This window comes from Abrus precatorius, unplaced genomic scaffold, assembly GCF_003935025.1.
Source record: "Abrus precatorius isolate BTA unplaced genomic scaffold, Abrus_2018 Scaffold8, whole genome shotgun sequence".
Classification (NCBI taxonomy): Eukaryota; Viridiplantae; Streptophyta; class Magnoliopsida; order Fabales; family Fabaceae; genus Abrus; species Abrus precatorius.
Genome location: NW_020874428.1, coordinates 16485261 through 16497519, shown reverse-complemented (window position 1 = coordinate 16497519; position 12259 = coordinate 16485261). Strand labels below are relative to the sequence as shown.

Here is a 12259-nt window from a genome sequence, read left to right as displayed (position 1 = left end):
TTTTGTTGTACATAGGCCTTTATGGTACCGGGTAGTAGCCACTCTTTTTGTTTAGTTGTACTACTCTGTAGGAAGTCATCCCCGATTTTGCCTTTATTATTTTGAAGAACTGTAACTAATATCTTATCTGTATGTAATTATGTTGCTAGGTGAAATGGCAATTCAGTTCTCCAGTATACAGTGCTGTGTAATGCGGGAAACTTATTGACCATTTTACCCTTTGTATTACTGTAAAAGTATATCTAAACACTTATGAAAGTTTACTTTAAGTACTTTATGCAACGATGAAATTCTGAAATGTGTTATTGAAAATTTGCTTGTTAAAGTTTATTTTTGCGATTAATGGTTTAGTACATCGATATTATGTATGAGGGGAATATTATTAGTATATATATAAAAAAAATCACTAATTCTCTAATTGAGAGTTTATAAAGTAGGGTTTTACAATTACTAACATTAGGCGAAGATTGATTCTGGTTTACAAGTAAAATATAGGTAGCTTTAATAGAAAGAAAAAATACCATTATGAGTTAGTTTTCAAAAAACATGAGCCCGACCACTAGTTATCAAAGGAGGATCAATATGAGCAATTAAGTCACAAATTGTTGTGGGGAGTAAGTAACTAATTTTAGCCCAATCCCAACTTCCCTAATGGGCAAAAAGAGCCCCAGAGTCGTTTATCTCACTCTCAGAAATAGGGTGGATGTCAAAGTTAGATAAAACCTGCTTATCATGGATCCAACTATCTTCCCAAAACCTAACTAACATTCCATCACCTAAATTCTAGCCAAGGCTCTTGTAAAAACATTTCCAAACTGAGATCAAGCTTTTCTACAAATGGGAAGAATTATGAGTATTCCCACTAACAGGATTTTTGCATATGGAGAATTTATACTTACTATATAGGACCTGAGACCAAAGCTCATGAGGAGAGGTGATTAACCTCCAGCAAAGCCTCATTATATAAGTTTGATTAACAAGACTAATATTTCTAAATCCCAAACCTCCTTCACTTTTGGGACTACAAATCTTTTTCCAGCTAATTAAATAACATTTTCTATCATTCAAGGAGCCCCAAATAAATCTCTTACAGATATTGGTAATCTCTTTACAAACAGCTTTAGGAATAATCATAGTTTGCATAAAATATTTGCGAATATTCATGATGAAAGACTGAGCAAGGGTAATTCTACTCGCAAAAGACAAGGACTTCATTTTCCAACCTAAAAGTTTCTTTTTAATCTTATTAATTAAAAATGCAAACTCATGCCTAGAAGGACTGTTATGACTTATAAGAATATCTACATAAGTCTCAAAGTGATTAGACTCCTTAAACTCGTAAGAGAGACTTATCTGTTACCTAGCAACAGAATCACGACTTTTTAGAAAATCAGAGGATTTATCCTTATTAACAAAGAGACCAGAGGCATAACATAACTCATTTAAAGCAAAATTTATTATTTCAACATTATGGAAATCAGCTTTCACAACTAAAATAATATCATTCGCAAAAAAGAGATGAAATATTTTAGGTCCTAGATTAGCAAAAGAAGAAGGGGTCCAATCACTGTTATTGATCTTATCTTGGATTAAATCGCCAAGTCTCTCAATGCACATCACAAAAATATACAGTGAGATAGGATCCCTTTGACAAATGCCCCTGCTAGCGATAATGCTATCAGTTCTGAAATTGTTCCAATTAATAGTCATGGAGGTAGAAGAGATACATTGATTTATATATCAAAAGCCATTTGATTAAACCTAATTAATTTAATAGTATTTGAGATAGAGCTCCACCTAATTTTGTTATAGGTTTTCTCCATGTCCAACTTAATGACCATATAGCTAAACCTATTTCTTAGCTTATCAAAGGAGTGAATGAGTTCTTGCAAAATGAGAATATTATTAATACCCTGCCTTCTAGGGATGAAGCTAGTTTGATTAGCAGAGATAATGTAAGGCAAAGATCCCCTAGTTTTGTTTGCTAGAATTTTTGTTATGATTTTGTAGGTGACATTACATAAGGAAATAGGTGTAAACTGCTTAATGTGTTCAGGTTTTTCACTTTAGGAATAAAAAAAATGACTGTGTCATTTATAGCTATAATATTCGTAGGATTAAAGAATATTTCTAAAATGAACTTGAGGATAAAAAAGGCTAGAAAATCCCACTAGTTCATAAAGAATAAAGCATGAAGGCCATCAGGCTCTGTAAATTCTATTGATAAGTCCATATTTTGATGTACTTTATGCCTTATATTTTTGTAATTAGAGTTTATTTTATGGAGGTTTCTCACTAATTTTAATGTTAATTTTTGCAAATAAGCATAAGAGAGTCATCAGTGCATTTTGGAAATATTCTGAGCAAAAAGTTGAATAATTTTAGTTGGTCCTACACTTAAGCACAATTGTGCTTCGCACTTGACATTGGTATGCTTCGTTATCTAGCACAGCCGTGCTGGATGGATATGTATTCAAAATTTTAAATTTAAATTTAAACCATGCGAAAGTTTGGATCCATATTTTGATTGTGAATAAAATTTATTCGAAAAGATAAGAACTCAATCGACTAGAAACTCATTGGACATCCTATATAAAGAGGCCTTATGCTCTACTTTGGGGGACACTTTCTACTTGGTTTTACATCTTCTTCTACACACATTCCTCCCCTTCTCAGTTCTGATTTGCTTCACTATTGAGAGTTATTGGAAATCATTGACAAAGCAACGAACCCCTTCAAAGTCCATGCAAGTGATCAAGCACCCATTGGAGAACGAGAACTCTTTTTATCTTTTCCCATTTTGGGTTTCCCTTGTTTGAATTCCCCTAGTGTTTTATGGATTGGTTCATTATTTTTGTTGTTGTTTATTTCATTATGAGTAACTAAATTGATAGCTAGGTTATGGTGGATCCTATTGCATACTTTATATGATTTTTACTTTTAATATCGGTATTGATTTTCCTTTAATATTTGGCTTTTATCCTATTAAATTATATTATGCATATTAAGAATTGATTACCCTTAACAACTCATAATTAGTTGCATCATAGGCGATCGTATCACGTGTAATTAATGAAACTATAAGATAAAATGAGATAAGAGGTTGGGTTAATCACATTTAATTCTTCCTTTTCAATTGTTATTGAATTAATAAACTCATAGGATCCTTATGCTTTCTCTACCATTTGCCTCGCATGATCATTGAGAGTGATTGTTTAAAGAAAAGAATATTAATATTGTATGATCATTGGATGTTAATAAAACTAGTATAAGTGGTTGGCAAATATTCAGATACCAATACCTAAATTAAAATAATTAGAACATAAAGAAGTATAATAGGTGAAACCATAAGTCCTAAACTAATCTCATTCAATTTCTCTCATACATTGCATTATTACCCTCTTTAATCCATCACACTGATGTAACATATTTTAAGTTTATATTTATAGTTTTATTTTAATTAATAAACAATTTTCATATACTTTATTTGTATAGTTTTTACCATTTTTTACTTATTTGAATAAATTGAGTATATTACAAATAGACGTTTTAATTTCGTATTTTTGGTTATTCTGACCTTTGACTACTATTTCAGCCATTACTTTTTTTACAAATATCTTTTTTGGATAATTCTAGTTGCATTGGATTCTACACATCAAGGACTTCAAAATGCATATATGGATCGCTAGATTTGGAGTTGTTATTTTTTTTTTTATGATTTTTTTTATGAAAAGGCAGATTTGCTAAATATTTTTGCGCGATTGCATTTGGACCCTTGTTATTTAATAATTGTATTTGAGCTTTTAGATATTATTGAGGCTCAAATTTTGGTCACTTAATTTACCCTAATCAAAATTTATAAATAGATTAATATGGTTCTAAATTAGGGTATGATGCGATTATACACTTTGAGATTTTGAGACTTGACCGAAATAAGAATCCTTATTTTTACTTTCTCTCAAACTCTCTCGTTCTTTTCTCATTCTTGCGTGAGTTATTTGTTTTGATGGAAGGCAAAACCTCTCGTTCAATCTGCGGAATCCAAACGTCATAATTCTAACTTGAGTTTTGCACTAAATTGCTCCAAGTTTGTTCCTTTTTCTCTCTTATCTAAGAATTATGTATTGTAATCGTAATTGACTTTTCTATTGCTACAATTAAAACTAGGACTCGATTGATGTTCTAATTTGATAATTAATGGGGTTAGGTTAAATGATTCTTTGATTTAATTTGTAACTCTATTCAATTAGGTTATTCAATTAAATTAATAATTGAATTGGTTGATTGTTCAAACGTGAATTTAAATCTTTAGATATTATGATAGCCGTAGTTACACATAATTGGTATTCTATGTTTCTTAATTCATTTTTACTCACTTTAATTCTATCCATAATTTAATTTGATTAATTTGCAATTTTAAAAATCCCAAAAACCTTATTTGCATTTTTTTAAAAGAAAAACCTAAAATTAAATTTTACTGAGAATGTGTCTCCTTAAATCAACCTAGGTTTGACTCTATATTACAAAATCTTTAGAAAACTTAGTTGTTTTGATAGTCACTCGCAATCGTCTATCACAGACTCCCTTTGTGTTTAAACAATCGAATCAAGGTATTCTTGGTACCTAAAAATAATCTTTGTGGGACGATAACTTGGGAACTCTTTTTGAAAACTCTTTATTACTGTTCGACAATAGGTACACTTGCATACGAACACCTATGCTAAACAGAGCAATCTTAACCTTTTCTAAGGTTAGCTCAAATTCTATTATGGCTTTACCAAATTCTCTGAGGGGGAAAAATGTAGATACTGTAGAAAGGAGGCCACTTGCAAGGCTTTGATCAAAATAGAAGTTTTTAAAGTAATTTACAATAAGGTTTTGAAGGTTCATAGCATCATATTCCTAAACATTATTATTATCTCGAAGGGCTTTATATTATGTTGTCTACGAATGACCACAACTTTATGAAAAAAACTATTATCCTTATCTTCTAATTTAAGCCAGCTAGACTTATACTAACGAAACCAATAAAATTTCTTATGATCAAGAATTTTCTGGTACTCTGTTAAGAGTTTAGTAGTATGTAGTTTTTTAGTTAATTTTAATATTATTTCTTCTTCTTTAACTTCTTATTTTTCATTTTTTCTTCTAAATTTATTAGAATTCTAGTTTTTACATTTTTCCTACCTTACTACTATTTTTGGTGAAAATTGCTAAAGTTTGGATACTGATTGCAGGTTATTCAGCGCTAAGGCACAAACCTATGTGTGCTAAGGCACCACCCAAGTGTGACAATGTGCTCTCGGGTCATCTTGTGCCAAGATACAAGCTTGTGTGCACTAAGGCGCTTATCACGATTAGCTAATAAAGTTGCTGGACTTTTAGCGCTATAGTGCAGACGTTTGTGCATCAAGGCGCAAACTTACTGACTTAGACAAGAATACATATTGTATAAAATAAAAGAGACTGGAGACATATTATAAAAGAAAGAAGAGTTTTTTGCGAGAGAAGCCAAGGAGCAACTCTTTGAGGGCAAGAAGACTGGACCCATACTTGGGTCTTTGGAGAAAAAGATTGGAGAAGATTCTCAGACTCATTTTTTTCTTAAGAATATGGCTAAGGGGACCTCTCCTTCTTTTCTTGTGTTTTTCATTTTTATGATAGATTGCTAAATATTTTGTAGTTAGAGATGATGGATCCCTTTGGGATTGTGATGTAATTAGATTATTGACTTTAGTTTAAGCTTCTTTTGATGTTAGCTTGTAAATTTATTTTTAATGCTTAGTATGAACTAGCTACTCATACTTTGTTTTGATGAACCTTCTTGACATTGGAAAATGGAATGAGTGGTTGTGCTTCTTGATTTACTTGCCTAATCATTTAATTTTCTAAGAATAGAAATTATTGGGTGTGTGATCTTTTGATTTCCTTGTACTCTAAAACCTTAGACTTATACATTTGGAATTAAGGAATTAATCTTTGTGTATGAGTTTAAGAGAATTTGTATACCAAGGAATTGGATATAAATTAATTTAGTGGAAACTTTTCATAACATCTTAGGAAGAGCTTTAACTAGTCAAAGAGTTTAGTTTATCACATGAACAATGGGTGAAGTCTAATCCTAACTATCTTGTCATTGAATTTTCTCATCTTGTTTCAAATTTTGTTGTTAAATCAATTTATATTTTTAAGTCATCTTCAATCCTAATCACATTCAATTAGTTCAATTTAGTGAATCAATACGTATTTGTATCAATTTCCGTGGGAACGATATTTTACTTTCACAATATTACTTCTACGATTCAGTGCACTTGCTGAGGCGTTGTCAAGTTTTTGGCGCCGTTGCTGGGGATTGAGAGTTACACACTCTTGAAAGTAGCTAATAGAACTACTGTGGATGCACTTTTATTTTAAGATTGTTTTGTTTTATTTTGTTTGATCTTTATTTAATTTTGTTTTATTTTGTATTGTATGCGAGGTACAATTGATCCAAATTCACTTCTCTTTGATCCAGAAATCGAAAAAATAGCTAAGAGGAATAGAAAAATAGTCAATGCAAGGAAGAAGAATCAAACAGAAGCTTCATTAAAACATATTATGGCTGAGAACAACAACAAATCACCTCAGAGGACTTTGGAGTAGTATGTCATCCCCAGTGTTGAGGGATGTGCCTTTAGTATTGTGAATTCACCAATTCAAGCTCACAATTTTGAGATAAAGCCTTCACTACTACAGTTGGTGTAGCAGAACCAATATGGAGGAAATCCACTAGAAGATCCTAATTTGCACATTTCCAACTTCCTACAATTATGTAACACCCTCAAAATGCGAGGTGTAAGTGGTAATGCAGTGAGGTTGCGCTTATTTCTTTTTTCCTTGAGGGATAGGGCTAAGCTTTGGGTTTAGTCTCAACCTCAAGGAAGTTTTCAACATGGGATGAGTTAGTGACTAAGTTTTCATCTCAATACTTCCCACCTTTTAAGTCTTCAAAGATGAGGAATGAAATTATCTCCTTCACTCAACAAGACTCAGAATCATTGTATGAAGCTTGGGAGAGGTTCAAAGATCTATTAAGGTGATGTGCACATCATGCTATTCCTGATTGGTTACAAATTCAGACCTTATATGATGGATTGACCTCAGCTACAAGAACTATGATAGATGCAACAACTATTGGATCTTTAAATAATAAGACAATTGAAGAGGTGAAAGATTGGCTTGAGACTATGGCGTCAAATAGTTATCATACTCACAAGAAGAGGAGTTTGTCCAAAAGAGGAATGTTGGAGTTGGATGCTATGCAAACTTTGTTGGCTCAGAACTCAACTATATCTAATCAATTAACCCAACTCAAAAAGCAGCTCAATGAGATAAAAATTGGAGTGGTTGCTAATGTTCAATAGTTAAAATGTGATTTTTGTGGAGGCAATTATTCTAATGGATAATGGAAGTTCCCTTAAATAGTCAAAGAGGACATGAGCAAGTGAATTACATGAACAACTATCAAAGATATCCAACCAGCTCTTACTCTAACAATTATAATCAAGGAGTTAGGAATCATCCCAATTTTTCTCATGGGAATCAAGAAGCTCAAAGGGGATCTTCATCATTTAATCCCCCTTTTGGCCAATCTACTCAAGGCCAACCATCTCCATTGGAGCTTGCATTAGAGAAGTTGACCAAGCACACTTCGTCTTTTGTGCAACAAAATTTTGATTTCATGATTGAAACAAGAACAAACTTAAAAAATCAAGATGCAAGCATAAGAAATCTCGAAGCTCAAATTGGCCAGCTTTCCAAGCAAACAATAGAAACTTCTATGAGGCCATTTTCGAGCAATACAATAGTGAATCCAAAGGAAGATTGCAAGGTAATAACTTTAAAGAGTGGTAAAGATGTAGACCTTGGGCCGAAAGCGAGACGATATGAAGATGAGCTGAAAAGAAAAGAAGAGAATGTGGGTGAAGAAAAGGACAATGAGGAAGTTGTTGGAGAAGAGGTTGAAGATTCCCCAACACTTGAAAAAGAAAAATATGAAGAAGTGGTGAAAGAAGGAAGGCAACAAAAAGGGAAACTTATAGATGAGAAGTCACATTGGAAAAAGATCAACAAACAACTCTTTGAGGAGTATGAGAAGTCACAAGAGATTCCATCATTTGTGAAATTTCTTTACCCACCTCATGAGTAGAAAAAGGAGAAGGACAAGCAATTCGCTAAGTTCTTTGATATATTCAAAAAGCTTCAGATTAACATTCCTTTTTCAGAGGCTTTAGAGAAAATGCCTTCCTATGTTAAATTTATGAAGGAGCTTCTATCAAAGAAGAGAAGGTTGCAAGAAGATGAAACTATGGCATTAACAGAAGAATGTAGTGCAATTTTGCAAAGGAAACTTCCACCTAAACTGAAAGATCTTGGAAACTTTAGTATCCCATGTACTATTGGAAGTATGACCATTGGTAAGCCTTTATGTGATTTGGGAGCTAATGTCAATTTGATGCTATTATCCATTATGAAAAAGTTTGGTATTGGTGAAGTTAAGTCAGCTATAGTTTTTCTCCAATTGACAGACCGATCAATTAAACATCCTTATGGACATGGATGAGGATGCGGAAGTACCTCTCATTCGTGGAAGACAATTTTTAGCAACTAGAAGATCATTTATATTGAGAGTGCAAGATGAAAATGTCACCTTCAATGTTTTTGAAGCTATGAAGCATTTGGATGATAAAGGAGCATTGTTGACGCATTGATGTGATTAATAATTTGGCTGTGAGAAATTTAAGACAAGTTGCCTATGACAATTCTCTGAAGAAAGTTCTAGTGAATTCAGCCACTATGGAAGATGCAAATGATCTTGACACAGAAGAGTGTTTGCTTAATTTGGAAGCTTTGCCTATTCACACCTCCTTAAATAGGCAAAGTGAGGAGTTGAAAAGTGATATAAATGCACAACTGAAGAAGCTAAAAATTGATTTGAAAAAACTTCCCTCAAATTTGAAGTACGCCTTTCTAGATGAAAATGGCACTAATCCTATTATAATAAGTGACTAGTTAGCACATTTAGAAGAAGAAAAATTGCTCCGTGTGTTTAGAGAGCATAAAGAAGCCATGGTTGGACAATCTCTGACTTGAAAGGGATAAGTCCAGTATTTTGTATGCACAAAATCATGTTGAAAGACAATTACAAGCCAGTGGTACAACCTCAAAGGAGATTGAATCCTACAGTGAAAGAGGTCATAAAGAAAGAAGTTTTAAAGTTGCTTAAAGCTGGCATGATTTACCCAATTTCTGATAGTGCCTAGGTGAGCCTAGTACAAGTTGTACCTAAGAAATGTGGTATGATTGTGATGCATAATAATAACAATGAGCTCATACCCACTCGCATTGTGATCGGTTGGAGGATGTGTATCGATTACCAAAGGCTAAATCAAGCTACAAGAAAATATCATTTTTCACTTCCTTTCATGGATCAGATGCTTGAGAGACTGGTTGGCCATGCCTACTACTGTTTTCTTGATGGGTATTCTAGGTATAATCATATCACAGTGGATCCTGAAGACCAAGAGAAAACAACATTCATATGTCCTTTTGGAGTTTTTGCATATCGAAGGATGCCATTTGGGCTATACAATGCATCGACAACATTTCAAAGGTGTATGCTTCCTATGTTCTCTGATATGATTGAAAAATTTATAGAGGTCTTAATGGAGGATTTTTCAGTTTTTGGTTCATCTTTTAATACTTGCTTGACTAATCTCTCTTTTGTTTTGAAGAGATGTATTGAGACTAATTTGGTCATTAATTGGGAGAAATGTCATTTCATGGTCTAGGAAGACATTGTGCTTGGCCATAAGATTTCTAGCAAGGGTATTGAAGTGGACAAAGCCAAAGTAGATGTTATTGAAAAATTACCCCCACCCATGAATGTTAAGGGAATTAGAAGTTTTTAGGACATGCAGGGTTTATAGGCAGTTTATTAAAAATTTCTCTAAGATTGCTAAACCTTTGTGTGTGCTATTAAATAAAGATGTGTCTTTTAATTTCAATGAAGAGTGTTTGCATGCATTCAATACTTCAAAGAAGAAATTAATTTTTGCTCCCATTATTTCTACACCTGATTGGAACTTGGAATTTGAACTTATGTGTGATGCAAACGACTATGCAGTTGGGGCTGTTTTAGGCAAAGAAAAGTAAAAAATTTTCATGTCATTTACAATGCTAGTAAAGTTTTGAATGAAGCCCAACTTAATTATGCCATTACTGAAAAAGAGTTGCTTGTAGTTGTTTTTGCCTTTGACATGTTTAGATCATATCTTATTAGTTCTAAAGTTATGGTATATACTGATCATGCTGCATTAAAAAGTTTTTTCAAAAAGGCTGATGCAAAACCAAGACTAATAAGATGAATTCTCTTATTGCTTAGAAATAAAAGACAAAAAAAGCACAGAGAATGTGGTGGCTGATCATTTATCAAGAATAAGAGATGGAAGTGTCATTGTGAAAGAAAAGGAGATAATGGAAGAATTTCCAAATTAAAAGCTTTTGATGATCAAAGAAAGGCCATGGTTTGCAGTTATGGAAAATTTTAAGGCAGCGAATGTCATGCCCCAAGACCTTACATGGCAACAAAGAAAGAAATTTCTACATGATGCTAATCATTTTTTATAGGATGATCCCTTTTTGTTCAAGATTTGCCCAAATGTATTACTCAAAAGATGTGTGCCCATAGAAGAAGTTCATAGCATTCTATGGCATTGCCATAGCTCACCATACGGAGGTCATTATAATGGGAAAAGAACAGCCACTAAGGTGCTCCAAAGTGGATTTTATTGGCTTACACTATTGAAGGATGCTCACTCATTTGCAAAGGCTTGTGATAATTGTCAAAGGGTGGGGAATATCTCAAAAAGAAATGAAATGCCCCTAACTAATATCTTAGAAGTTGAATTGTTTGATGTTTAGGGAATCGACTTCATAGGCCCATTTCCATTTTCTATCTCTCAATTTTTACATTTTTCTTACCTTACTACTGTTTTGGGTGAAAATTGCTAAAGTTTAGATATTGATTGCAGGTTATTCAGTGTCAAGGCACAAACCTATGTGTGCCAAGGCGTCACCCAAGTCTGACAATGTGCTCTCGGGTCATCCTATGCCAAGGCGCAAGCTTGTGTGCACTAAGGCGCTTATCATGATTAGCTAATAAAGTTGCAAGACTTTTAGCGCAAAAGTGCAGATGTTTGTGCATCAAGGCGCAAACTTACTGACGTGAACAAGAATACATATTGTATAGGATAAAAGAGATTGGAGACACATTGTAAAAGAAAGAAGAGTTTTTTGTGAGAGAGAGCCAAGGAGCAACTCTTTGAGGGCAAGAAGACCGGACCCATACTTGGGTCTTTGGAGAAAAAGATTGAAGAAGATTCGCAGACTCATTTTTTTCTCAAGAATATGGCTAAGGGGACCTCTTCTTCTTTTCTTGTGTTTTTCATTTCTATGATGGATTGCTAAATATTTTGTAGTTAGGGATTATGGATCCCTTTGGGATTGTGATGTAATTAGATTATTGACTCTAGTTTAAGCTTCTTTTGATGTTAGCTTGTAAATGTGTTTTTAATGCTTGGTATGAACTAGCTACTCATACTTTCTTTTAATGAACCTTCTTGACATTAGAAAATGAAATGAGTGGTTGTGCTTCTTGATTTACTTGCCTTATCATTTAAATTTCTAGGAATAGAAATTATTGGGTTGTGATCTTTTGGTTTCCTTGTACTTTAAAACCTTAGACTCATACATTTGGAAATAAGAAATTAATCTTTGTGTATAGGTTTAAGAGAATTTGTATACCAAGAAATTGGATATGAATTAATTTATGGAAACCTTTCTTAACATCTTAAAAAGAGCTTAAACTAGTAAAAGAGTTTAGTTTATCACATGAACAATGGGTGAAGTCTAATCCTAACTATCTTGTCATTGAATTTTCTCATCTTATTTCAAATTTTGTTGCTATTTATTTGCAAAGTGAATTAAATCAATTTATATTTTTAAGTCATCTTCAATCCTAATTGCATTCAATTAGTTCAATTTAGTGAATCAATACGTGTTTTTATCAATCACCATGGGAACGATACTTTACTTTCACTATATTACTTATACGATTCAGTGCATTTGTTGAGGTGTTGTCAAGTTTTAGGCGCTGTTGCTAGAGATTGAGAGTTAAACACTCTTGAAAGTAGCTAATAGAACTACTATGGATGCATTT

General features: G+C 33.0%; 1 protein-coding gene and 1 non-coding gene across 2 annotated transcripts; one reads left to right on the top strand and one right to left on the bottom strand.

The window, feature by feature from the left end:
- Nucleotides 1–6989: 6989 nt before the first annotated feature.
- LOC113848627 lies at nt 6990–7096 on the bottom strand. The gene has a single exon (XR_003501892.1). It is a non-coding gene; the product is annotated as a small nucleolar RNA R71 (small nucleolar RNA).
- A 348-nt stretch (nt 7097–7444) lies between these two features.
- Nucleotides 7445–8750, top strand: LOC113874322. The gene is made up of 3 exons (XM_027512556.1): nt 7445–8158; nt 8246–8485; nt 8568–8750. Exons 1-3 carry the CDS (start codon nt 7445–7447, stop codon nt 8748–8750), a joined length of 1137 nt encoding a protein of 378 aa, XP_027368357.1.
- The last annotated feature ends 3509 nt before the right edge of the window (nt 8751–12259 follow it).